Source organism: Somniosus microcephalus, chromosome 1, assembly GCF_052327205.1.
Source record: "Somniosus microcephalus isolate GS21.2 chromosome 1, FLI_Smic_1.0, whole genome shotgun sequence".
Classification (NCBI taxonomy): domain Eukaryota; kingdom Metazoa; phylum Chordata; class Chondrichthyes; order Squaliformes; family Somniosidae; genus Somniosus; species Somniosus microcephalus.
In genome coordinates, this window is record NC_140987.1 from 78,696,886 (window position 1) to 78,721,636 (window position 24,751).

The 24,751-nt window shown below is 59.8% G+C and overlaps 1 protein-coding gene across 7 annotated transcripts in view; it reads right to left on the reverse strand.

Annotated features, from left to right (window-relative positions):
- frmpd1a (FERM and PDZ domain containing 1a) overlaps positions 1–24,751 on the reverse strand; it is a 294,153-nt gene that overhangs the window by 134,395 nt on the left and 135,007 nt on the right. For all 7 annotated transcript variants that reach the window (XM_085983574.1, XM_085983599.1, XM_085983605.1 and 4 more), the window contains one exon: positions 23,966–24,061. In XM_085983574.1, coding sequence (XP_085839700.1) covers positions 23,966–24,061 — 96 coding nt within the window. The remainder of the gene's footprint in view (positions 1–23,965; positions 24,062–24,751) is intronic.

The window sequence follows — 24,751 nt, forward strand, 5'->3', positions numbered from 1 at the left end:
ACTACCCACAGTCCTCACTCCCTCCACTACCCACAGTCCTCAATCCCCGCACTACCCACAGTCCTCACTCCCCGCACTACCCACAGTCCTCACTCCCTCCACTACCCACAGTCCTCAATCCCCGCACTACCCACAGTCCTCACTCCCCGCACTACCCACAATCCTCACTCCCTCCACTACCCACAGTCCTCACTCCCCGCACGACCCACAATCCTCCCTCCCTCCACTACCCACAGTCCTCACTCCCTCCACTACCCACAGTCCTCACTCCCCGCACTACCCACAGTCCTCACTCCCTGCACTAGCCACAGTCCTCACTCCCTGCACTACCCACAGTCCTCACTCCCTCCACTACCCACAGTCCTCACTCCCTCCACTACCCACAGTCCTCACTCCCTGCACTACCCACAGTCCTCACTCCCTGCACTACCCACAGTCCTCACTCCCTGCACTACCCACAGTCCTCACTCCCTCCACTACCCACAGTCCTCACTCCCCGCACTACCCACAGTCCTCATTCCCCGCACTACCCACAGTCCTCACTCGCTCCACTACCCACAGTCCTCACTCCCTCCACTACCCACAGTCCTCACTCCCTCCACTACCCACAGTCCTCACTCCCTGCACTACCCACAGTCCTCACTCCCTCCACTACCCACAGTCCTCACTCCCCGCACTACCCACAGTCCTCACTCCCTGCACTACCCACAGTCCTCACTCCCTCCACTACCCACAGTCCTCACTCCCTCCACTACCCACAGTCCTCACTCCCCGCACTACCCACAGTCCTCACTCCCTCCACTACCCACAGTCCTCACTCCCCGCACTACCCACAGTCCTCACTCCCCGCACTACCCACAGTCCTCACTCCCTCCACTACCCACAGTCCTCACTCCCGCCACTACCCACAGTCTTCACTCCCTCCACTACCCACAGTCCTCACTCCCCGCACTACCCACAGTCCTCACTCCCCGCACTACACACAGTCGTCACTCCCACTACCCACAGTCCTCACTCCCACTACCCACAGTCCTCACTCCCCGCACTACCCACAGTCCTCACTCCCCGCACTACCCACAGTCCTCACTCCCCGCACTACCCACAGTCCTCACTCCCCGCACTACCCACAGTCCTCACTCCCCGCACTACCCACAATCCTCACTCCCTCCACTACCCACAGTCCTCACTCCCCGCACTACCCACAGTCCTCACTCCCCGCACTACCCACAGTCCTCACTCCCCGCACTACCCACAGTCCTCACTCCCTGCACTACCCACAGTCCTCACTCCCCGCACTACCCACAGTCCTCACTCCGCACTTCCCACAGTCCTCACTCCCTGCACTACCCACAATCCTCACTCCCCGCACTACCCACAATCCTCACTCCCTCCACTACCCACAGTCCTCACTCCCCGCACTACCCACAATCCTCACTCCCTCCACTACCCACAGTCCTCACTCCCTCCACTACCCACAATCCTCACTCCCTCCACTACCCACAGTCCTCACTCCGCACTACCCACAGTCCTCACTCCCCGCACTACCCACAGTCCTCACTCCCCGCACTACCCACAGTCCTCACTCCCTCCACTACCCACAGTCCTCACTCCCTCCACTACCCACAGTCCTCACTCCCTGCACTACCCACAGTCCTCACTCCCCGCACTACCCACAGTCCTCACTCCGCACTACCCACAGTCCTCACTCCCCGCACTACCCACAATCCTCACTCCCTCCACTACCCACAGTCCTCACTCCCCGCACTACCCACAGTCCTCACTCCCCGCACTACCCACAATCCTCACTCCCTCCACTACCCACAGTCCTCACTCCGCACTACCCACAGTCCTCACTCCCCGCACTACCCACAATCCTCACTCCCTCCACTACCCACAGTCCTCACTCCCCGCACTACCCACAGTCCTCACTCCCCGCACTACCCACAGTCCTCACTCCCTCCACTACCCACAGTCCTCACTCCCCGCACTACCCACAGTCCTCACTCCCCGCACTACCCACAGTCCTCACTCCCTGCACTACCCACAGTCCTCACTCCCCGCACTACCCACAGTCCTCACTCCCTGCACTACCCACAGTCCTCACTCCCTGCACTACCCACAGTCCTCACTCCCTCCACTACCCACAGACCTCACTCCCTGCACTACCCACAGTCCTCACTCCCCGCACTACCCACAATCCTCACTCCCTCCACTACCCACAATCCTCACTCCCTCCACTACCCACAGTCCTCACTCCCTGCACTACCCACAGTCCTCACTCCCTGCACTACCCACAGTCCTCACTCCCTCCACTACCCACAGTCCTCACTCTCTGCACTACCCACAGTCCTCACTCCCTCCACTACCCACAATCCTCACTCCCTCCACTACCCACAGTCCTCACTCCCCGCACTACCCACAGTCCTCACTCCCCGCACTACCCACAATCCTCACTCCCTCCACCACCCACAGTCCTCACTCCCTCCACTACCCACAGTCCTCACTCCCCCCACTACCCACAGTCCTCACTCCCCGCACTACCCACAGTCCTCACTCCCCGCACTACCCACAGTCCTCACTCCCACTACCCACAGTCCTCACTCCGCACTACCCACAGTCCTCACTCCCCGCACTACCCACAGTCCTCACTCCCCGCACTACCCACAATCCTCACTCCCTCCACTACCCACAGTCCTCACTCCCCGCATTACCCACAGTCCTCACTCCCCGCACTACCCACAGTCCTCACTCCCCGCACTACCCACAGTCCTCACTCCCCGCACTACCCACAGTCCTCACTCCCACTACCCACAGTCCTCACTCCGCACTACCCACAGTCCTCACTCCCCGCACTACCCACAGTCCTCACTCCCCGCACTACCCACAATCCTCACTCCCTCCACTACCCACAGTCCTCACTCCCCGCACTACCCACAATCCTCACTCCCCGCACTACCCACAGTCCTCACTCCCCGCACTACCCACAATCCTCACTCCCCGCACTACCCACAGTCCTCACTCCCCGCACTACCCACAATCCTCACTCCCTCCACTACCCACAGTCCTCACTCCCCGCACTACCCACAGTCCTCACTCCCCGCACTACCCACAGTCCTCACTCCCCGCACTACCCACAGTCCTCACTCCCCGCACTACCCACAATCCTCACTCCCTCCACTACCCACAGTCCTCACTCCCCGCACTACCCACAGTCCTCACTCCCCGCACTACCCACAGTCCTCACTCCCCGCACTACCCACAGTCCTCACTCCCCGCACTACCCACAGTCCTCACTCCCACTACCCACAGTCAACACTCCCCGCCCTATCCACAATCCTCACTCCCTCCACTACCCACAGTCCTCACTCCCCGCACTACCCACAGTCCTCACTCCCCGCACTACCCACAGTCCTCACTCCCCGCACTACCCACAGTCCTCACTCCCCGCACTACCCACAGTCCTCACTCCCCGCACTACCCACAGTCCTCACTCCCCGCACTACCCACAGTCCTCACTCCCCGCCCTACCCACAGTCCTCACTCCCTGCACTACCCACAGTCCTCACTCCCCGCACTACCCACAGTCCTCACTCCCCGCACTACCCACAGTCCTCACTCCCCGCACTACCCACAATCCTCACTCCCTCCACTACCCACAGTCCTCACTCCCCGCATTACCCACAGTCCTCACTCCCCGCACTACCCACAGTCCTCACTCCCCGCACTACCCACAGTCCTCACTCCCTGCACTACCCACAGTCCTCACTCCCTGCACTACCCACAGTCCTCACTCCCTCCACTACCCACAGTCCTCACTCCCCGCACTACCCACAGTCCTCACTCCCCGCACTACCCACAATCCTCACTCCCCGCACTACCCACAGTCCTCACTCCCTCCACTACCCACAGTCCTCACTCCCCGCACTACCCACAGTCCTCACTCCCTCCACTACCCACAGTCCTCACTCCCCGCACTACCCACAGTCCTCACTCCCCGCACTACCCACAGTCCTCACTCCCTCCACTACCCACAGTCCTCACTCCCCGCACTACCCACAGTCCTCACTCCCCGCCCTATCCACAGTCCTCACTCCCCGCACTACCCACAGTCCTCACTCCCTCCACTACCCACAGTCCTCACTCCCCGCACTACCCACAGTCCTCACTCCCCGCACTACCCACAGTCCTCACTCCCCGCACTACCCACAGTCCTCACTCCCTGCACTACCCACAGTCCTCACTCCCCGCACTACCCACAGTCCTCACTCCCTCCACTACCCACAGTCCTCACTCCCTGCACTACCCACAGTCCTCACTCCCTCCACTACCCACAGTCCTCACTCCCTGCACTACCCACAGTCCTCACTCCCTCCACTACCCACAGTCCTCACTCCCACTACCCACAGTCCTCACTCCCCGCACTACCCACAGTCCTCACTCCGCACTACCCACAGTCCTCACTCCGCACTACCCACAGTCCTCACTCTCCGCACTACCCACAGTCCTCACTCTCCGCACTACCCACAGTCCTCACTCCCTCCACTACCCACAGTCCTCACTCCCCGCACTACCCACAGTCCTCACTCCCCGCACTACCCACAGTCCTCACTCCCCGCACTACCCACAGTCCTCACTCCCACTACCCACAGTCCTCACTCCCCGCACTACCCACAGTCCTCACTCCCCGCACTACCCACAGTCCTCACTCCCCGCACTACCCACAATCCTCACTCCCTGCACTACCCACAGTCCTCACTCCCCGCACTACCCACAGTCCTCACTCCCTGCACTACCCACAGTCCTCACTCCCTGCACTACCCACAGTCCTCACTCCCCGCACTACCCACAGTCCTCACTCCCCGCACTACCCACAGTCCTCACTCCCACTACCCACAGTCCTCACTCCCCGCACTACCCACAGTCCTCACTCCCCGCACTACCCACAGTCCTCACTCCCTGCACTACCCACAGTCCTCACTCCCTCCACTACCCACAGTCCTCACTCCCTCCACTACCCACAGTCCTCACTCCGCACTACCCACAGTCCTCACTCCCTGCACTACCCACAGTCCTCACTCCCTGCACTACCCACAGTCCTCACTCCCTCCACTACCCACAGTCCTCACTCCCTCCACTACCCACAGTCCTCACTCCCACTACCCACAGTCCTCACTCCCCGCACTACCCACAGTCCTCACTCCCCGCACTACCCACAGTCCTCACTCCCCGCATTACCCACAGTCCTCACTCCCTGCACTACCCACAGTCCTCACTCCCCGCACTACCCACAGTCCTCACTCCCTGCACTACCCACAGTCCTCACTCCCCGCACTACCCACAGTCCTCACTCCCTGCACTACCCACAGTCCTCACTCCCCGCACTACCCACAGTCCTCACTCCCTGCACTACCCACAGTCCTCACTCCCTCCACTACCCACAGTCCTCACTCCCCGCACTACCCACAGTCCTCACTCCCCGCACTACCCACAGTCCTCACTCCCTGCACTACCCACAGTCCTCACTCCGCACTACCCACAGTCCTCACTCCCCGCACTACCCACAGTCCTCACTCCGCACTACCCACAGTCCTCACTCCCCGCACTACCCACAGTCCTCACTCCCTGCACTACCCACAGTCCTCACTCCCTGCACTACCCACATTCCTCACTCCCTCCACTACCCACAGTCCTCACTCCCCGCACTACCCACAGTCCTCACTCCCCGCACTACCCACAGTCCTCACTCCCTGCACTACCCACAGTCCTCACTCCCCGCACTACCCACAGTCCTCACTCCCTGCACTACCCACAGTCCTCACTCCCCGCACTACCCACAGTCCTCACTCCCTGCACTACCCACAGTCCTCAGTCCCCGCACTACCCACAGTCCTCACTCCGCACTACCCACAGTCCTCACTCCCCGCACTACCCACAGTCCTCACTCCCACTACCCAGAGTCCTCACTCCCTTCATTACCCAGAGTCCTCACTCCCCGCACTACTCACAGTCCTCACTCCCTCCACTACCCACAGTCCTCACTCCCAGCACTACCCACAGTCCTCACTCCCACTACCCACAGTCCTCACTCCCTCCACTACCCACAGTCCTCACTCCCTGCACTACCCACAGTCCTCACTCCCACTACCCACAGTCCTCACTCCCCGCACTACCCACAGTCCTCACTCCCTGCACTACCCACAGTCCTCACTCCCCGCACTACCCACAGTCCTCACTCCCCGCACTACCCACAGTCCTCACTCCCTCCACTACCCACAGTCCTCAATCCCCGCACTACCCACAGTCCTCACTCCCCGCACGACCCACAGTCCTCACTCCCCGCACTACCCACAGTCCTCACTCCCTGCACTACCCACAGTCCTCACTCCCTCCACTACCCACAGTCCTCACTCCCTGCACTACCCACAGTCCTCACTCCCTGCACTACCCACAGTCCTCACTCCCTCCACTACCCACAGTCCTCACTCCCCGCACTACCCACAGTCCTCATTCCCCGCACTACCCACAGTCCTCACTCCCTCCACTACCCACAGTCCTCACTCCCTCCACTACCCACAGTCCTCACTCCCTCCACTACCCACAGTCCTCACTCCCTGCACTACCCACAGTCCTCACTCCCTCCACTACCCACAGTCCTCACTCCCTCCACTACCCACAGTCCTCACTCCCTCCACGACCCACAGTCCTCACTCCCCGCACTACCCACAGTCCTCACTCCCCGCACTACCCACAGTCCTCACTCCCTCCACTACCCACAGTCCTCACTCCCTCCACTACCCACAGTCCTCACTCCCTCCACTACCCACAGTCCTCACTCCCCGCACTACCCACAGTCCTCACTCCCTCCACTACCCACAGTCCTCACTCCCGCCACTACCCACAGTCCTCACTCCCTCCACTACCCACAGTCCTCACTCCCGCCACTACCCAGTCCTCACTCCCTCCACTACCCACAATCCTCACTCCCCGCACTACCCACAGTCCTCACTCCCCGCACTACCCACAGTCCTCACTCCCCGCACTACCCACAGTCCTCACTCCCCGCACTACCCACAGTCCTCACTCCCCGCACTACCCACAGTCCTCACTCCCCGCACTACCCACAGTCCTCACTCCCCGCACTACCCACAGTCCTCACTCCCCGCACTACCCACAGCCCCCACTCCCCGCATTACCCACAGTCCTCACTCCCCGCACTACCCACAGTCCTCACTCCCTGCACTACCCACAGTCCTCACTCCCCGCACTACCCACAGTCCTCACTCCCACTACCCACAGTCCTCACTCCCACTACCCACAGTCCTCACTCCCCGCACGACCCACAGTCCTCACTCCCCGCACTACCCACAGTCCTCACTCCCCGCACGACCCACAGTCCTCACTCCCCGCACGACCCACAGTCCTCACTCCCACTACCCACAGTCCTCACTCCCACTACCCACAGTCCTCACTCCCCGCACTACCCACAGTCCTCAGTCCCTGCACTACCCACAGTCCTCACTCCCTGCAATACCCACAGTCCTCACTCCCCGCACTACCCACAGTCCTCACTCCCTGCACTACCTACAGTCCTCACTCCCCGCACTACCCACAGTCCTCACTCCCACTACCCACAGTCCTCACTCCCACTACCCACAGTCCTCACTCCCCGCACGACCCACAGTCCTCACTCCCCGCACGACCCACAGTCCTCACTCCCCGCACGACCCACAGTCCTCACTCCCACTACCCACAGTCCTCACTCCTACTACCCACAGTCCTCACTCCCCGCACTACCCACAGTCCTCAGTCCCTGCGCTACCCACAGTCCTCACTCCCCGCACTACCCACAGTCCTCACTCCCTCCACGATCCACAATCCTCACTCCCCGCTCTACCCACAGTCCTCACTCCCCGCACTACCCACAGTCCTCACTCCCCGCACGACCCACAGTCCTCACTCCCACTACCCACAGTCCTCACTCCCACTACCCACAGTCCTCACTCCCCGCACTACCCACAGTCCTCACTCCCCGCACTACCCACAGTCCTCACTCCCCGCACTACCCACAGTCCTCACTCCGCACTACCCACAGTCCTCACTCCGCACTACCCACAGTCCTCACTCCCCGCACGACACACAGTCCTCACTCCCCGCACTACCCACAGTCCTCACTCCGCACTACCCACAGTCCTCACTCCCCGCACGACCCACAGTCCTCACTCCCCGCACTACCCACAGTCCTCACTCCGCACTACCCACAGTCCTCACTCCCCGCACTACCCACAGTCCTCACTCCCCGCACTACCCACAGTCCTCACTCCGCACTACCCACAGTCCTCACTCCCTGCACTACCCACAGTCCTCACTCCCCGCACTACCCACAGTCCTCACTCCCCGCACGACCCACAGTCCTCACTCCCACTACCCACAGTCCTCACTCCCACTACCCACAGTCCTCACTCCCCGCACTACCCACAGTCCTCACTCCCCGCACTACCCACAATCCTCACTCCCTCCACTACCCACAGTCCTCACTCCCCGCACTACCCACAGTCCTCACTCCCTGCACTACCCACAGTCCTCACTCCCTGCACTACCCACAGTCCTCACTCCCTGCACTACCCACAGTCCTCACTCCCTCCACTACCCACAGTCCTCACTCCCCGCACTACCCACAGTCCTCATTCCCCGCACTACCCACAGTCCTCACTCCCTCCACTACCCACAGTCCTCACTCCCTCCACTACCCACAGTCCTCACTCCCTCCACTACCCACAGTCCTCACTCCCTGCACTACCCACAGTCCTCACTCCCTCCACTACCCACAGTCCTCACTCCCCGCACTACCCACAGTCCTCACTCCCCGCACTACCCACAGTCCTCACTCCCTCCACTACCCACAGTCCTCACTCCCCGCACTACCCACAGTCCTCACTCCCCGCACTACCCACAGTCCTCACTCCCTCCACTACCCACAGTCCTCACTCCCTCCACTACCCACAGTCCTCACTCCCTCCACTACCCACAGTCCTCACTCCCTCCACTACCCACAGTCCTCACTCCCTCCACGACCCACAGTCCTCACTCCCGCCACTACCCACAGTCCTCACTCCCTCCACTACCCACAGTCCTCACTCCCTCCACTACCCACAGTCCTCACTCCCCGCACTACCCACAGTCCTCACTCCCCGCACTACCCACAGTCCTCACTCCCTCCACTACCCACAGTCCTCACTCCCTCCACTACCCACAGTCCTCACTCCCTCCACTACCCACAGTCCTCACTCCCCGCACTCCCCACAGTCCTCACTCCCTCCACGACCCACAGTCCTCACTCCCGCCACTACCCACAGTCCTCACTCCCTCCACTACCCACAGTCCTCACTCCCTCCACTACCCACAGTCCTCACTCCCACTACCCACAGTCCTCACTCCCCGCCACTACCCACAGTCCTCACTCCCTCCACTACCCACAGTCCTCACTCCCTCCACTACCCACAGTCCTCACTCCCTCCACTACCCACAGTCCTCACTCCCACTACCCACAGTCCTCACTCCCCGCACTACCCACAGTCCTCACTCCCCGCACTACCCACAGTCCTCACTCCCCGCACTACCCACAGTCCTCACTCCCCGCACTACCCACAATCCTCACTCCCTCCACTACCCACAGTCCTCACTCCCCGCACTACCCACAGTCCTCACTCCCCGCACTACCCACAGTCCTCACTCCCTGCACTACCACAGTCCTCACTCCCCGCACTACCCACAGTCCTCACTCCCTGCACTACCCACAGTCCTCACTCCGCACTACCCACAGTCCTCACTCCCCGCACTACCCAGAGTCCTCACTCCCCGCACTACCCACAGTCCTCACTCCCCGCACTACCCACAGTCCTCACTCCGCACTACCCACAGTTCTCACTCCCACTACCCACAGTCCTCACTCCCTCCACTACTCACAGTCCTCACTCCCCGCACTACCCACAGTCCTCACTCCCCGCACTACCCACAGTCCTCACTCCCTGCACTACCCACAGTCCTCACTCCCCGCACTACCCACAGTCCTCACTCCCCGCACTACCCACAGTCCTCACTCCGCACTACCCACAGTCCTCACTCCGCACTACCCACAGTCCTCACTCCCCGCACTACCCACAGTCCTCACTCCGCACTACCCACAGTCCTCACTCCCCGCACTACCCACAGTCCTCACTCCCCGCACTACCCACAGTCCTCACTCCGCACTACCCACAGTCCTCACTCCCCGCACTACCCACAGTCCTCACTCCCCGCACTACCCACAGTCCTCACTCCCCGCACTACCCACAGTCCTCACTCCCCGCACTACCCACAGTCCTCACTCCCCGCACTACCCACAGCCCCCACTCCCCGCATTACCCACAGTCCTCACTCCCCGCACTACCCACAGTCCTCACTCCCTGCACTACCCACAGTCCTCACTCCCCGCACTACCCACAGTCCTCACTCCCACTACCCACAGTCCTCACTCCCACTACCCACAGTCCTCACTCCCCGCACGACCCACAGTCCTCACTCCCCGCACTACCCACAGTCCTCACTCCCCGCACGACCCACAGTCCTCACTCCCCGCACGACCCACAGTCCTCACTCCCACTACCCACAGTCCTCACTCCCACTACCCACAGTCCTCACTCCCCGCACTACCCACAGTCCTCAGTCCCTGCACTACCCACAGTCCTCACTCCCTGCAATACCCACAGTCCTCACTCCCCGCACTACCCACAGTCCTCACTCCCTGCACTACCTACAGTCCTCACTCCCCGCACTACCCACAGTCCTCACTCCCACTACCCACAGTCCTCACTCCCACTACCCACAGTCCTCACTCCCCGCACGACCCACAGTCCTCACTCCCCGCACGACCCACAGTCCTCACTCCCCGCACGACCCACAGTCCTCACTCCCACTACCCACAGTCCTCACTCCTACTACCCACAGTCCTCACTCCCCACACTACCCACAGTCCTCAGTCCCTGCGCTACCCACAGTCCTCACTCCCCGCACTACCCACAGTCCTCACTCCCTCCACGATCCACAATCCTCACTCCCCGCTCTACCCACAGTCCTCACTCCCCGCACTACCCACAGTCCTCACTCCCCGCACGACCCACAGTCCTCACTCCCACTACCCACAGTCCTCACTCCCACTACCCACAGTCCTCACTCCCCGCACTACCCACAGTCCTCACTCCCCGCACTACCCACAGTCCTCACTCCCCGCACTACCCACAGTCCTCACTCCGCACTACCCACAGTCCTCACTCCGCACTACCCACAGTCCTCACTCCCCGCACGACACACAGTCCTCACTCCCCGCACTACCCACAGTCCTCACTCCGCACTACCCACAGTCCTCACTCCCCGCACGACCCACAGTCCTCACTCCCCGCACTACCCACAGTCCTCACTCCGCACTACCCACAGTCCTCACTCCCCGCACTACCCACAGTCCTCACTCCCCGCACTACCCACAGTCCTCACTCCGCACTACCCACAGTCCTCACTCCCTGCACTACCCACAGTCCTCACTCCCCGCACTACCCACAGTCCTCACTCCCCGCACGACCCACAGTCCTCACTCCCACTACCCACAGTCCTCACTCCCACTACCCACAGTCCTCACTCCCCGCACTACCCACAGTCCTCACTCCCCGCACTACCCACAATCCTCACTCCCCGCACTACCCACAATCCTCACTCCCTCCACTACCCACAGTCCTCACTCCCCGCACTACCCACAGTCCTCACTCCCTGCACTACCCACAGTCCTCACTCCCTGCACTACCCACAGTCCTCACTCCCTGCACTACCCACAGTCCTCACTCCCTCCACTACCCACAGTCCTCACTCCCCGCACTACCCACAGTCCTCATTCCCCGCACTACCCACAGTCCTCACTCCCTCCACTACCCACAGTCCTCACTCCCTCCACTACCCACAGTCCTCACTCCCTCCACTACCCACAGTCCTCACTCCCTGCACTACCCACAGTCCTCACTCCCTCCACTACCCACAGTCCTCACTCCCCGCACTACCCACAGTCCTCACTCCCCGCACTACCCACAGTCCTCACTCCCTCCACTACCCACAGTCCTCACTCCCCGCACTACCCACAGTCCTCACTCCCCGCACTACCCACAGTCCTCACTCCCTCCACTACCCACAGTCCTCACTCCCTCCACTACCCACAGTCCTCACTCCCTCCACTACCCACAGTCCTCACTCCCTCCACTACCCACAGTCCTCACTCCCTCCACGACCCACAGTCCTCACTCCCGCCACTACCCACAGTCCTCACTCCCTCCACTACCCACAGTCCTCACTCCCTCCACTACCCACAGTCCTCACTCCCCGCACTACCCACAGTCCTCACTCCCCGCACTACCCACAGTCCTCACTCCCTCCACTACCCACAGTCCTCACTCCCTCCACTACCCACAGTCCTCACTCCCTCCACTACCCACAGTCCTCACTCCCCGCACTCCCCACAGTCCTCACTCCCTCCACGACCCACAGTCCTCACTCCCGCCACTACCCACAGTCCTCACTCCCTCCACTACCCACAGTCCTCACTCCCTCCACTACCCACAGTCCTCACTCCCACTACCCACAGTCCTCACTCCCCGCCACTACCCACAGTCCTCACTCCCTCCACTACCCACAGTCCTCACTCCCTCCACTACCCACAGTCCTCACTCCCTCCACTACCCACAGTCCTCACTCCCACTACCCACAGTCCTCACTCCCCGCACTACCCACAGTCCTCACTCCCCGCACTACCCACAGTCCTCACTCCCCGCACTACCCACAGTCCTCACTCCCCGCACTACCCACAATCCTCACTCCCTCCACTACCCACAGTCCTCACTCCCCGCACTACCCACAGTCCTCACTCCCCGCACTACCCACAGTCCTCACTCCCTGCACTACCACAGTCCTCACTCCCCGCACTACCCACAGTCCTCACTCCCTGCACTACCCACAGTCCTCACTCCGCACTACCCACAGTCCTCACTCCGCACTACCCAGAGTCCTCACTCCCCGCACTACCCACAGTCCTCACTCCCCGCACTACCCACAGTCCTCACTCCGCACTACCCACAGTTCTCACTCCCACTACCCACAGTCCTCACTCCCTCCACTACTCACAGTCCTCACTCCCCGCACTACCCACAGTCCTCACTCCCCGCACTACCCACAGTCCTCACTCCCTGCACTACCCACAGTCCTCACTCCCCGCACTACCCACAGTCCTCACTCCCCGCACTACCCACAGTCCTCACTCCGCACTACCCACAGTCCTCACTCCGCACTACCCACAGTCCTCACTCCCCGCACTACCCACAGTCCTCACTCCGCACTACCCACAGTCCTCACTCCCCGCACTACCCACAGTCCTCACTCCCCGCACTACCCACAGTCCTCACTCCGCACTACCCACAGTCCTCACTCCCCGCACTACCCACAGTCCTCACTCCCCGCACTACCCACAGTCCTCACTCCGCACTACCCACAGTCCTCACTCCCCGCACTACCCACAGTCCTAACTCCGCACTACCCACAGTCCTCACTCCCCGCACTACCCACAGTCCTCACTCCCACTACCCACAGTCCTCACTCCCTTCATTACCCAGAGTCCTCACTCCCCGCACTACTCACAGTCCTCACTCCCTGCACTACCCACAGTCCTCACTCCCCGCACTACCCACAGTCCTCACTCCCTCCACTACCCACAGTCCTCAATCCCCGCACTACCCACAGTCCTCACTCCCCGCACGACCCACAGTCCTCACTCCCTGCACTACCCACAGACCTCACTCCCTGCACTACCCACAGTCCTCACTCCCCGCACTACCCACAGTCCTCACTCCCTGCTCTACCCACAGACCTCACTCCCTGCACTACCCACAGTCCTCAATCCCCGCACTACCCACAGTCCTCACTCCCCGCACGACCCACAGTCCTCACTCCCCGCACGACCCACAGTCCTCACTTCCCGCACTACCCACAGTCCTCACTCCCCGCACTACCCACAGACCTCACTCCCCGCACTACCCACAGTCCTCACTCCCCGCACTACCCACAATCCTCACTCCCTCCACTACCCACAGTCCTCACTCCCCGCACTACCCACAGTCCTCACTCCCCGCACTACCCACAGTCCTCACTCCCTGCACTACCACAGTCCTCACTCCCCGCACTACCCACAGTCCTCACTCCCTGCACTACCCACAGTCCTCACTCCGCACTACCCACAGTCCTCACTCCGCACTACCCAGAGTCCTCACTCCCCGCACTACCCACAGTCCTCACTCCCCGCACTACCCACAGTCCTCACTCCGCACTACCCACAGTTCTCACTCCCACTACCCACAGTCCTCACTCCCTCCACTACTCACAGTCCTCACTCCCCGCACTACCCACAGTCCTCACTCCCCGCACTACCCACAGTCCTCACTCCCCGCACTACCCACAGTCCTCACTCCCCGCACTACCCACAGTTCTCACTCCCCGCACTACCCACAGTCCTCACTCCGCACTACCCACAGTCCTCACTCCGCACTACCCACAGTCCTCACTCCCCGCACTACCCACAGTCCTCACTCCGCACTACCCACAGTCCTCACTCCCCGCACTACCCACAGTCCTCACTCCCCGCACTACCCACAGTCCTCACTCCGCACTACCCACAGTCCTCACTCCCCGCACTACCCACAGTCCTCACTCCCCGCACTACCCACAGTCCTCACTCCGCACTACCCACAGTCCTCACTCCCCGCACTACCCACAGTCCTCACTCCGCACTACCCACAGTCCTCACTCCCCGCACTACCCACAGTCCTCACTCCCACTACCCACAGTCCTCACTCCCTTCATTACCCAGAGTCCTCACTCCCCGCACTACTCACAGTCCTCACTCCCTGCACTACCCACAGTCCTCACTCCCCGCACTACCCACAGTCCTCACTCCCTCCACTACCCACAGTCCTCAATCCCCGCACTACCCACAGTCCTCACTCCCCGCACGACCCACAGTCCTCACTCCCTGCACTACCCACAGACCTCACTCCCTGCACTACCCACAGTCCTCACTCCCCGCACTACCCACAGTCCTCACTCCCTGCACTACCCACAGACCTCACTCCCTGCACTACCCACAGTCCTCAATCCCCGCACTACCCACAGTCCTCACTCCCCGCACGACCCACAGTCCTCACTCCCCGCACGACCCACAGTCCTCACTTCCCGCACTACCCACAGTCCTCACTCCCCGCACTACCCACAGACCTCACTCCCCGCACTACCCACAGTCCTCACTCCCTGCACTACCCACAGTCCTCACTCCCTGCACTACCCACAGTCCTCACTCCCTGCACTACCCACAGTCCTCACTCACCGCACTACCCACAGTCCTCATTCCCCGCACTACCCACAGTCCTCACTCCCTCCACTACCCACAGTCCTCACTCCCTCCACTACCCACAGTCCTCACTCCCTCCACTACCCACAGTCCTCACTCCCTGCACTACCCACAGTCCTCACTCCCTCCACTACCCACAGTCCTCACTCCCCGCACTACCCACAGTCCTCACTCCCCGCACTACCCACAGTCCTCACTCCCTCCACTACCCACAGTCCTCACTCCCTCCACTACCCACAGTCCTCACTCCCTCCACTACTCACAGTCCTCACTCCCCGCACTACCCACAGTCCTCACTCCCTCCACTACCCACAGTCCTCACTCCCGCCACTACCCACAGGCCTCACTCCCTCCACTACCCACAGTCCTCACTCCCCGCACTACCCACAGTCCTCACTCCCCGCACTACCCACAGTCCTCACTCCCCGCACTACCCACAGTCCTCACTCCCACTACCCACAGTCCTCACTCCCCGCACTACCCACAGTCCTCACTCCCCGCACTACCCACAGTCCTCACTCCCCGCACTACCCACAGTCCTCACTCCCCGCACTACCCACAGTCCTCACTCCCACTACCCACAGTCCTCACTCCCCGCACTACCCACAGTCCTCACTCCCCGCACTACCCACAGTCCTCACTCCCCGCACTACCCACAGTCCTCACTCCCCGCACTACCCACAGTCCTCACTCCCTGCACTACCCACAGTCCTCACTCCCTGCACTACCCACAGCCCTCACTCCCCGCACTACCCACAGTCCTCACTCCCCGCACTACCCACAGCCCCCACTCCCCGCATTACCCACAGTCCTCACTCCCCGCACTACCCACAGTCCTCACTCCCCGCACTACCCACAGTCCTCACTCCCACTACCCACAGTCCTCACTCCCACTACCCACAGTCCTCACTCCCCGCACGACCCACAGTCCTCACTCCCCGCACTACCCACAGTCCTCACTCCCCGCACGACCCACAGTCCTCACTCCCACTACCCACAGTCCTCACTCCCACTACCCACAGTCCTCACTCCCCGCACTACCCACAGTCCTCAGTCCCTGCACTACCCACAGTCCTCACTCCCCGCACTACCCACAGTCCTCACTCCGCACTACCCACAGTCAACACTCCCCGCCCTATCCACAATCCTCACTCCCTCCACTACCCACAGTCCTCACTCCCCGCACTACCCACAATCCTCACTCCCTGCTCGATCCACAGTCCTCACTCCCTGCACTACCCACAGTCCTCACTCCCCGCACTACCCACAGTCCTCACTCCCCGCACTACCCACAGTCCTCACTCCCTCCACTACCCACAGTCCTCACTCCCTCCACTACCCACAGTCCTCACTCCCCGCACTACCCACAATCCTCACTCCCTGCTCGATCCACAGTCCTCACTCCCTGCACTACCCACAGTCCTCACTCCCCGCACTACCCACAGTCCTCACTCCCCGCACTACCCACAGTCCTCACTCCCCGCACTACCCACAGTCCTCACTCCCTGCACTACCCACAGTCCTCACTCCCCGCACTACCCACAGTCCTCACTCCCACTACCCACAGTCCTCACTCCCACTACTCACAGTCCTCACTCCCCGCACGACCCACAGTCCTCACTCCCCGCACTACCCACAGTCCTCACTCCCCGCACGACCCACAGTCCTCACTCCCCGCACGACCCACAGTCCTCACTCCCACTACCCACAGTCCTCACTCCTACTACCCACAGTCCTCAGTCCCTGCACTACCCACAGTCCTCACTCCCCGCACGACCCACAGTCCTCACTCCCACTACCCACTGTCCTCACTCCCACTACCCACAGTCCTCACTCCCCGCACTACCCACAGTCCTCACTCCCCGCACGACCCACAGTCCTCACTCCCACTACCCACAGTCCTCACTCCGCACTACCCACAGTCCTCACTCCCCGCACTACCCACAGTCCTCACTCCCCGCACTACCCACAGTCCTCACTCCCCGCACTACCCACAGTCCTCACTCCCCGCACTACCCACAGTCCTCACTCCCCGCACTACCCACAGTCCTCACTCCCTGCACTACCCACAGTCCTCACTCCCTGCACTACCCACAGTCCTCACTCCCCGCACGACCCACAGTCCTCACTCCCACTACCCACAGTCCTCACTCCGCACTACCCACAGTCCTCACTCCCCGCACTACCCACAGTCCTCACTCCCCGCACTACCCACAGTCCTCACTCCCCGCACTACCCACAGTCCTCACTCCCTCCACTACCCACAGTCCTCACTCCCCGCACTACCCACAGTCCTCACTCCCCGCACTACCCACAATCCTCACTCCCTCCACTACCCACAGTCCTCACTCCCCGCACTACCCACAGTCCTCACTCCCCGCACTACCCACAATCCTCACTCCCTCCACTACCCACAGTCCTCACTCCCCGCCCTATCCACAGTCCTCACTCCCTGCACTACCCACAGTCCTCACTCCCTCCACTACCCACAGTCCTCACTCCCCGCACTACCCACAGTCCTCACTCCCCGCACTACCCACAGTCCTCACTCCCTGCACTACCCACAGTCCTCACTCCCTGCACTACCCACAGTCCTCACTCCCCGCACTACCCACAGTCCTCACTCCCCGCACTACCCACAGTCCTCACTCCCTGCACTACCCACAGTCCTCACTCCCCGCACTACCCACAGTCCTCACTCCCTGCACTACCCACAGTCCTCACTCCCCGCACTACCCACAGTCCTCACTCCCTGCACTACCCACAGTCCTCACTCCCCGCACTACCCACAGTCCTCACTCCGCACTACCCACAGTCCTCACTCCCTGCACTACCCACAGTCCTCACTCCCCGCACTACCCACAGTCCTCACTCCCCGCACGACCCACAGTCCTCACTCCCCGCACTACCCACAGTCCTCACTCCCACTACCCACAGTCCTCACTCCCTCCACTACCCACAGTCCTCACTCCCCGCACTACCCACAGTCCTCACTCCCTGCACTACCCACAGTCCTCACTCCCCGCACTACCCACAGTCCTCACTCCCCGCACTACCCACAGTCCTCACTCCGCACTACCCACAGTCCTCACTCCCCGCACTACCCACAGTCCTCACTCCGCACTACCCACAGTCCTCACTCCCCGCACTACCCACAGTCCTCACTCCGCACTACCCACAGTCCTCACTCCCCGCACTACCCACAGTCCTCACCCCGCACTACCCACGGTCCTCACTCCCCGCACTACCCACAGTCCTCACTCCGCACTACCCACAGTCCTCACTCCCTGCAATACCCAGAGTCCTCACTCCCCGCACTACCCACAGTCCTCACTCCCTCCACTACCCACAGTCCTCACTCCCTCCACTACCCACAGTCCTCAATCCCCGCACTACCCACAGTCCTCACTCCCCGCACTACCCACAGTCCTCACTCCCCGCACTACCCACAGTCCTCACTCCCTCCACTACCCACAGTCCTCACTCCCCGCACTACCCACAGTCCTCACTCCCCGCACTACCCACAGTCCTCACTCCCTGCACTACCCACAGTCCTCACTCCCTGCACTACCCACAGTCCTCACTCCCTGCACTACCCACAGTCCTCACTCCCTCCACTACCCACAGTCCTCACTCCCTGCACTACCCACAGTCCTCACTCCCTGCACTACCCACAGTCCTCACTCCCTGCACTACCCACAGTCCTCACTCCCTGCACTACCCACAGTCCTCACTCCCTGCACTACCCACAGTCCTCACTCCCTCCACTACCCACAGTCCTCACTCCCACTACCCACAGTCCTCACTCCCTCCACTACCCACAGTCCCCACTCCCCGCACTACCCACAGTCCTCATTCCCCGCACTACCCACAGTCCTCACTCCCTCCACTACCCACAGTCCTCACTCCCTCCACTACCCACAGTCCTCACTCCCTCCACTACCCACAGTCCTCACTCCCTGCACTACCCACAGTCCTCACTCCCTCCACTACCCACAGTCCTCACTCCCCGCACTACCCACAGTCCTCACTCCCCGCACTACCCACAGTCCTCACTCCCTGCACTACCCACAGTCCTCACTCCCTCCACTACCCACAGTCCTCACTCCCACTACCCACAGTCCTCACTCCCCGCACTACCCACAGTCCTCACTCCCCGCACTACCCACAGTCCTCACTCCCTGCACTACCCACAGTCCTCACTCCCTCCACTACCCACAGTCCTCACTCCCACTACCCACAGTCCCCACTCCCCGCACTACCCACAGTCCTCATTCCCCGCACTACCCACAGTCCTCACTCCCTCCACTACCCACAGTCCTCACTCCCTCCACTACCCACAGTCCTCACTCCCCGCACTACCCACAGTCCTCACTCCCTCCACTACCCACAGTCCTCACTCCCTCCACTACCCACAGTCCTCACTCCCTCCACTACCCACAGTCCTCACTCCCCGCACTACCCACAGTCCTCACTCCCCGCACTACCCACAGTCCTCACTCCCTCCACTACCCACAGTCCTCACTCACTCCACTACCCACAGTCCTCACTCCCCGCACTACCCACAGTCCTCACTCCCCGCACTACCCACAGTCCTCACTCCCTCCACTACCCACAGTCCTCACTCCCTGCACTACCCACAGTCCTCACTCCCCGCACTACCCACAGTCCTCACTCCCTGCACTACCCACAGTCCTCACTCCCTGCACTACCCACAGTCCTCACTCCCCGCACTACCCACAGTCCTCACTCCCTGCACTACCCACAGTCCTCACTCCCCGCACTACCCACAGTCCTCACTCCGCACTACCCACAGTCCTCACTCCCTGCACTACCCACAGTCCTCACTCCCCGCACTACCCACAGTCCTCACTCCGCACTACCCACAGTCCTCACTCCCTGCACTACCCACAGTCCTCACTCCCCGCACTACCCACAGTCCTCACTCCCTGCACTACCCACAGTCCTCACTCCCCGCACTACCCACAGTCCTCACTCCCCGCACTACCCACAGTCCTCACTCCCCGCACTACCCACAGTCCTCACTCCCCGCACTACGCACAGTCCTCACTCCCCGCACTACCCACAGTCCTTACTCCCCGCACGACCCACAGTCCTCACTCCCCGCACTACCCACAGTCCTCACTCCCTGCACTACCCACAGTCCTCACTCCCCGCACTACCCACAGTCCTCACTCCCCGCACTACCCACAGTCCTCACTCCCCGCACTACCCACAGTCCTCACTCCCCGCACTACCCACAGTCCTTACTCCCCGCATTACCCACAGTCCTCAATCCCCGCACTACCCACAGTCCTCACTCCCCGCACTACCCACAGTCCTCACTCCCACTACCCACAGTCCTCACTCCCCGCATTACCCACAGTCCTCACTCCCCGCACTACCCACAGTCCTCACTCCCCGCATTACCCACAGTCCTCACTCCCTCCACTACCCACAGTCCTCACTCCCTCCACTACCCACAGTCCTCACTCCCTCCACTACCCACAGTCCTCACTCCCCGCACTACCCACAGTCCTCACTTCCTCCACTACCCACAGTCCTCACTCCCTCCACTACCCACAGTCCTCACTCCCTCCACTACCCACAGTCCTCACTCCCTGCACTACCCACAGTCCTCACTCCCCGCACTACCCACAGTCCTCACTCCCTCCACTACCCACAGTCCTCACTCCGCACTACCCACAGTCCTCACTCCCTGCACTACCCACAGTCCTCACTCCGCACTACCCACAGTCCTCACTCCCTGCACTACCCACAGTCCTCACTCCCCGCACTACCCACAGTCCTCACTCCCCGCACTACCCACAGTCCTCACTCCCCGCACTACCCACAGTCCTCACTCCCTGCACTACCCACAGTCCTCACTCCCTGCACTACCCACAGTCCTCACTCCCTGCACTACCCACAGTCCTCACTCCCTGCTCGATCCACTTTCCAAATCTTTAGCTGGAAAAATTGGGTTGCTTTGCCCCTCCCGTTAGCACCCTATGAGTGCACTAACGGGGCGCAAAGCAACTAGCGACCAGGCACGACGCCGCCCACGCCTCCTGCAAAATTCAGCGGGCGGTTAGCGGCGGCGCTAACCAGTAGCGCCCCGCGGCACTGCGCCGCCACCGATGATGTCATCGCCGTGCACCGCACCCCGCTCGCACCCGGCAGTGATCTTCAGGAGCACCCCCTGACTTACCGCCGGACACTATGTAGGACGTGGTCAGGGGGTCCTACCTGCGGCCGGGGAGGCGCAATTTAAAGGCGAGGTGCGGGGTGGCCATTTTTGTTGCTGGCCGCCTGCCAGCACCTGCCTGCGCTCCCGTTCCTGGCCTCCTGAACGGTCCCCACCGCAGAGTGCCGGCTGCGCTCCAAGAGTCCGGCACTCCTCTTTGGGCGCTAACAGGAGGTGCAAAGCATCCCAAGTTTTCCCCCATTGTCGCTTGCAATTGTTAATAGAAAGTCCGATGTGATAAATAAACAGTAATTCTCACTTCACTTTCCTGATATCCTTCGCCTGTGCTGTTATGCCAATGTCTAAATGCTCTTCAAAGCTTTTCTTAATCGGCTGGTTACATTTGCTTGCAAAATTTCAGAGTTGTTTTATTTCCGTTACAATATATGAATCTCTGTGACAGTGTAGAATTTAGCCTCTCAAAACCTTTATGCTGGTGGATAAGTGCTTTTATCCACTTACACCGTGAATTGACACGCTATCGGATATTACCCTCAAAATCACATTCAAAAAACAAATGTTGACAAACGTGCCTCCCTCCATATAGATAATTTTTGTTCACCGCCTTGTCTGGTGTTCGACTCAGTTGGCTGCTCTTTTGCTTATTGTTGATGTGCATTAAAGAAAGAAATAGCATCTATACAACACCTTTCCTGACCACAGGGCATTCCAAAGCGGTTTACAGCCAATTAAGTACTTTTGAAGTGTAGTCTCTGTTGTTACCTCAATGTTACCTCATTTCACAGCTCAGCAGATGCCTACAGACTAATCAATCCTTGCTCTTGCAGTTTATGACATAATTTAAACTCTCAAAGAAGTTACTGGCCAGCCATTTTTTTAATTCGTTCCTGGGATGTGGGCATCGCAGGCAAGGTCAGCATTTATTGCCCATCCTTAATTGCCCTTGAGCCGTCTTCTTGAACCGCTGCAGTCCTTGTGGTGAAGGTACTCCAACAGTGCTGTTAGGGAGGGAGTTCCAGGATTTTGACCCAACGACGATGAAGGAACAGCGATATATTTCCAAGTCTAGATGGTGTCTGCTGCCCTTGTCCTTCTAGGTGGTAAAGGTTGTGGGCCTGGGAGGTGCTGTCGAAGAGACCTTGGCAAGTTGCTGCAGTGCATCTTGTAGATGGCACACACTGCAGCCACAGTGCGCCAGTGGTGGAGGGAGTGAATGTTTAAGGTGGTGGATCGGGTGCCAATCAAGCGGGCTGCTTTGTCCCGGATGGTGTCAAGCTTCATGAGTGTTGTTGGAGCTTCACTCATCAGATTTCTCACACTGCCAGTTCCTTAATTTTGAAACCATTCATCCACAGGATGCATATACATCAATCATTCTCCCAGAGGAGAGCTGTGCTCAAGGGGAACACAGAATTGGTGAATCTAGCCTTACATGCACGCTAACTCCAATTCTGACTCGGCATTATTAGGTATATTTGTATATAATTACCCGTGGCAATTCTCATGGTCAGTTATTGAATTTAGAGTCTTTGATATACATCATATACAAGGAACATCACCACCTCCAAGTTCCCCTCCAAGTCACACACCATCCTGACTTGGAAGTATATCGCCGTTCATTCATCGTTGCTGGGTCAAAATCCTGGAACTCCCTCCCTAACAGCACTGTGGGAGCATCTTCACCACACGGACTGCAGCAATTCAAGAAGGCGGCTCACCACCACCTTCTCGAGGGCAACTAGGGATGGGCAGTAAATGCTGGCTTTGCCAGCGACGTCCACATCCCAGGATCGAATTTAAAAAGAAATTATATTGGGGAAAATACATCACTCCACAGAGCCACCTAAGGGCCAGAGCCTGCAAATACATTATGACAGTGAATGGAAATGTTGACATACCAATTTACACTGTTAAATGTTGACAGAAAAGCATGACCAAAATTGTGACAACAGGAAGTACGTTTTTTGGACAGGAAGTGCATAGCCTTTCAGCAATACGCATATACAGATTTTCAGTAATATGTATATATAGATCTAGGAGCAGACAGCACAGAACTAAAAGCCATTACCAGAGTGTCTCTGTGTCAGCTATGCTATTTGAGCAGCAACAGAATAAATGATACAGGCGAGACACTTTATCATCTCCTGGACTCATTGACAACTGTACTGAGATTTTTCTGTTCAGTTTTTCCCAGGCTAGATAAATAAAGTAAATTAATAGGAGTTTCATTTGGCAAAATCAACAAGGGTGAAAATACACAGGGAGCAAAGAAAACCAGCAGTCTTCACTACCTTCACAGTTGTATTTTTCTCATATCTAAAGGCTTTGGTCTGTCCATTTTCCAAATATACCTTGAGAACATTGGGCATGAAAAGAAGCGAGTTACCCTGTGGGAAGGACAAAACACAAAGTGCAAGGATTAGTTATGGCAACAAAGAAGCAAAGTCACGACACAACAGTCTTCACCTTACCTTTGGTGCAAGGGCTGGGGCGGGGGGAGAGGAGGGGGTAGGAAATGGAACGGGACTCACGACCGCCAGAATTACACCCTGTTTCGAGGAGAGTGGGAAATTCCAGTACGGGGGCTGTAGGCAGATCATCTGCCCACCCACACCTCCCCCACATCAAGGGGGCTGGAAATTCCACCCAATTTGCCTCCAATGGCACCAGGCCTGCTGTGAGCTAAGATTCCACATTCCACATGTACACTGATGAAACTGAGCTCTACTTCTCCACCACCTCCACTGCCTCTGTGTTGTCAGACTGCTTGCAGTTCCTCTCTGGATACTGAGCAATTTCTCCCAAACATTGGGAAAGCTGAAATTACCATCTTCAGCCACCTCCACAAGCACCGTACCCTCGTCACCAATTCCATTTCCCTCCCCAACTACGGTCTCAGGCTGAACCTGGCTGTTCACAAAGTTGGCATCCTATTCAATCCTGAGGTGAGCTTCCGACCCCATATCCTATCACAACATCACCTACTGAAAAAGATTGGTGAAGTCAAGCGTAGGTCCCTTGCAGTCAAAATCAGGAGAATTTATAATGGGGAACAAAGAAATGGCAGACCAACTAAA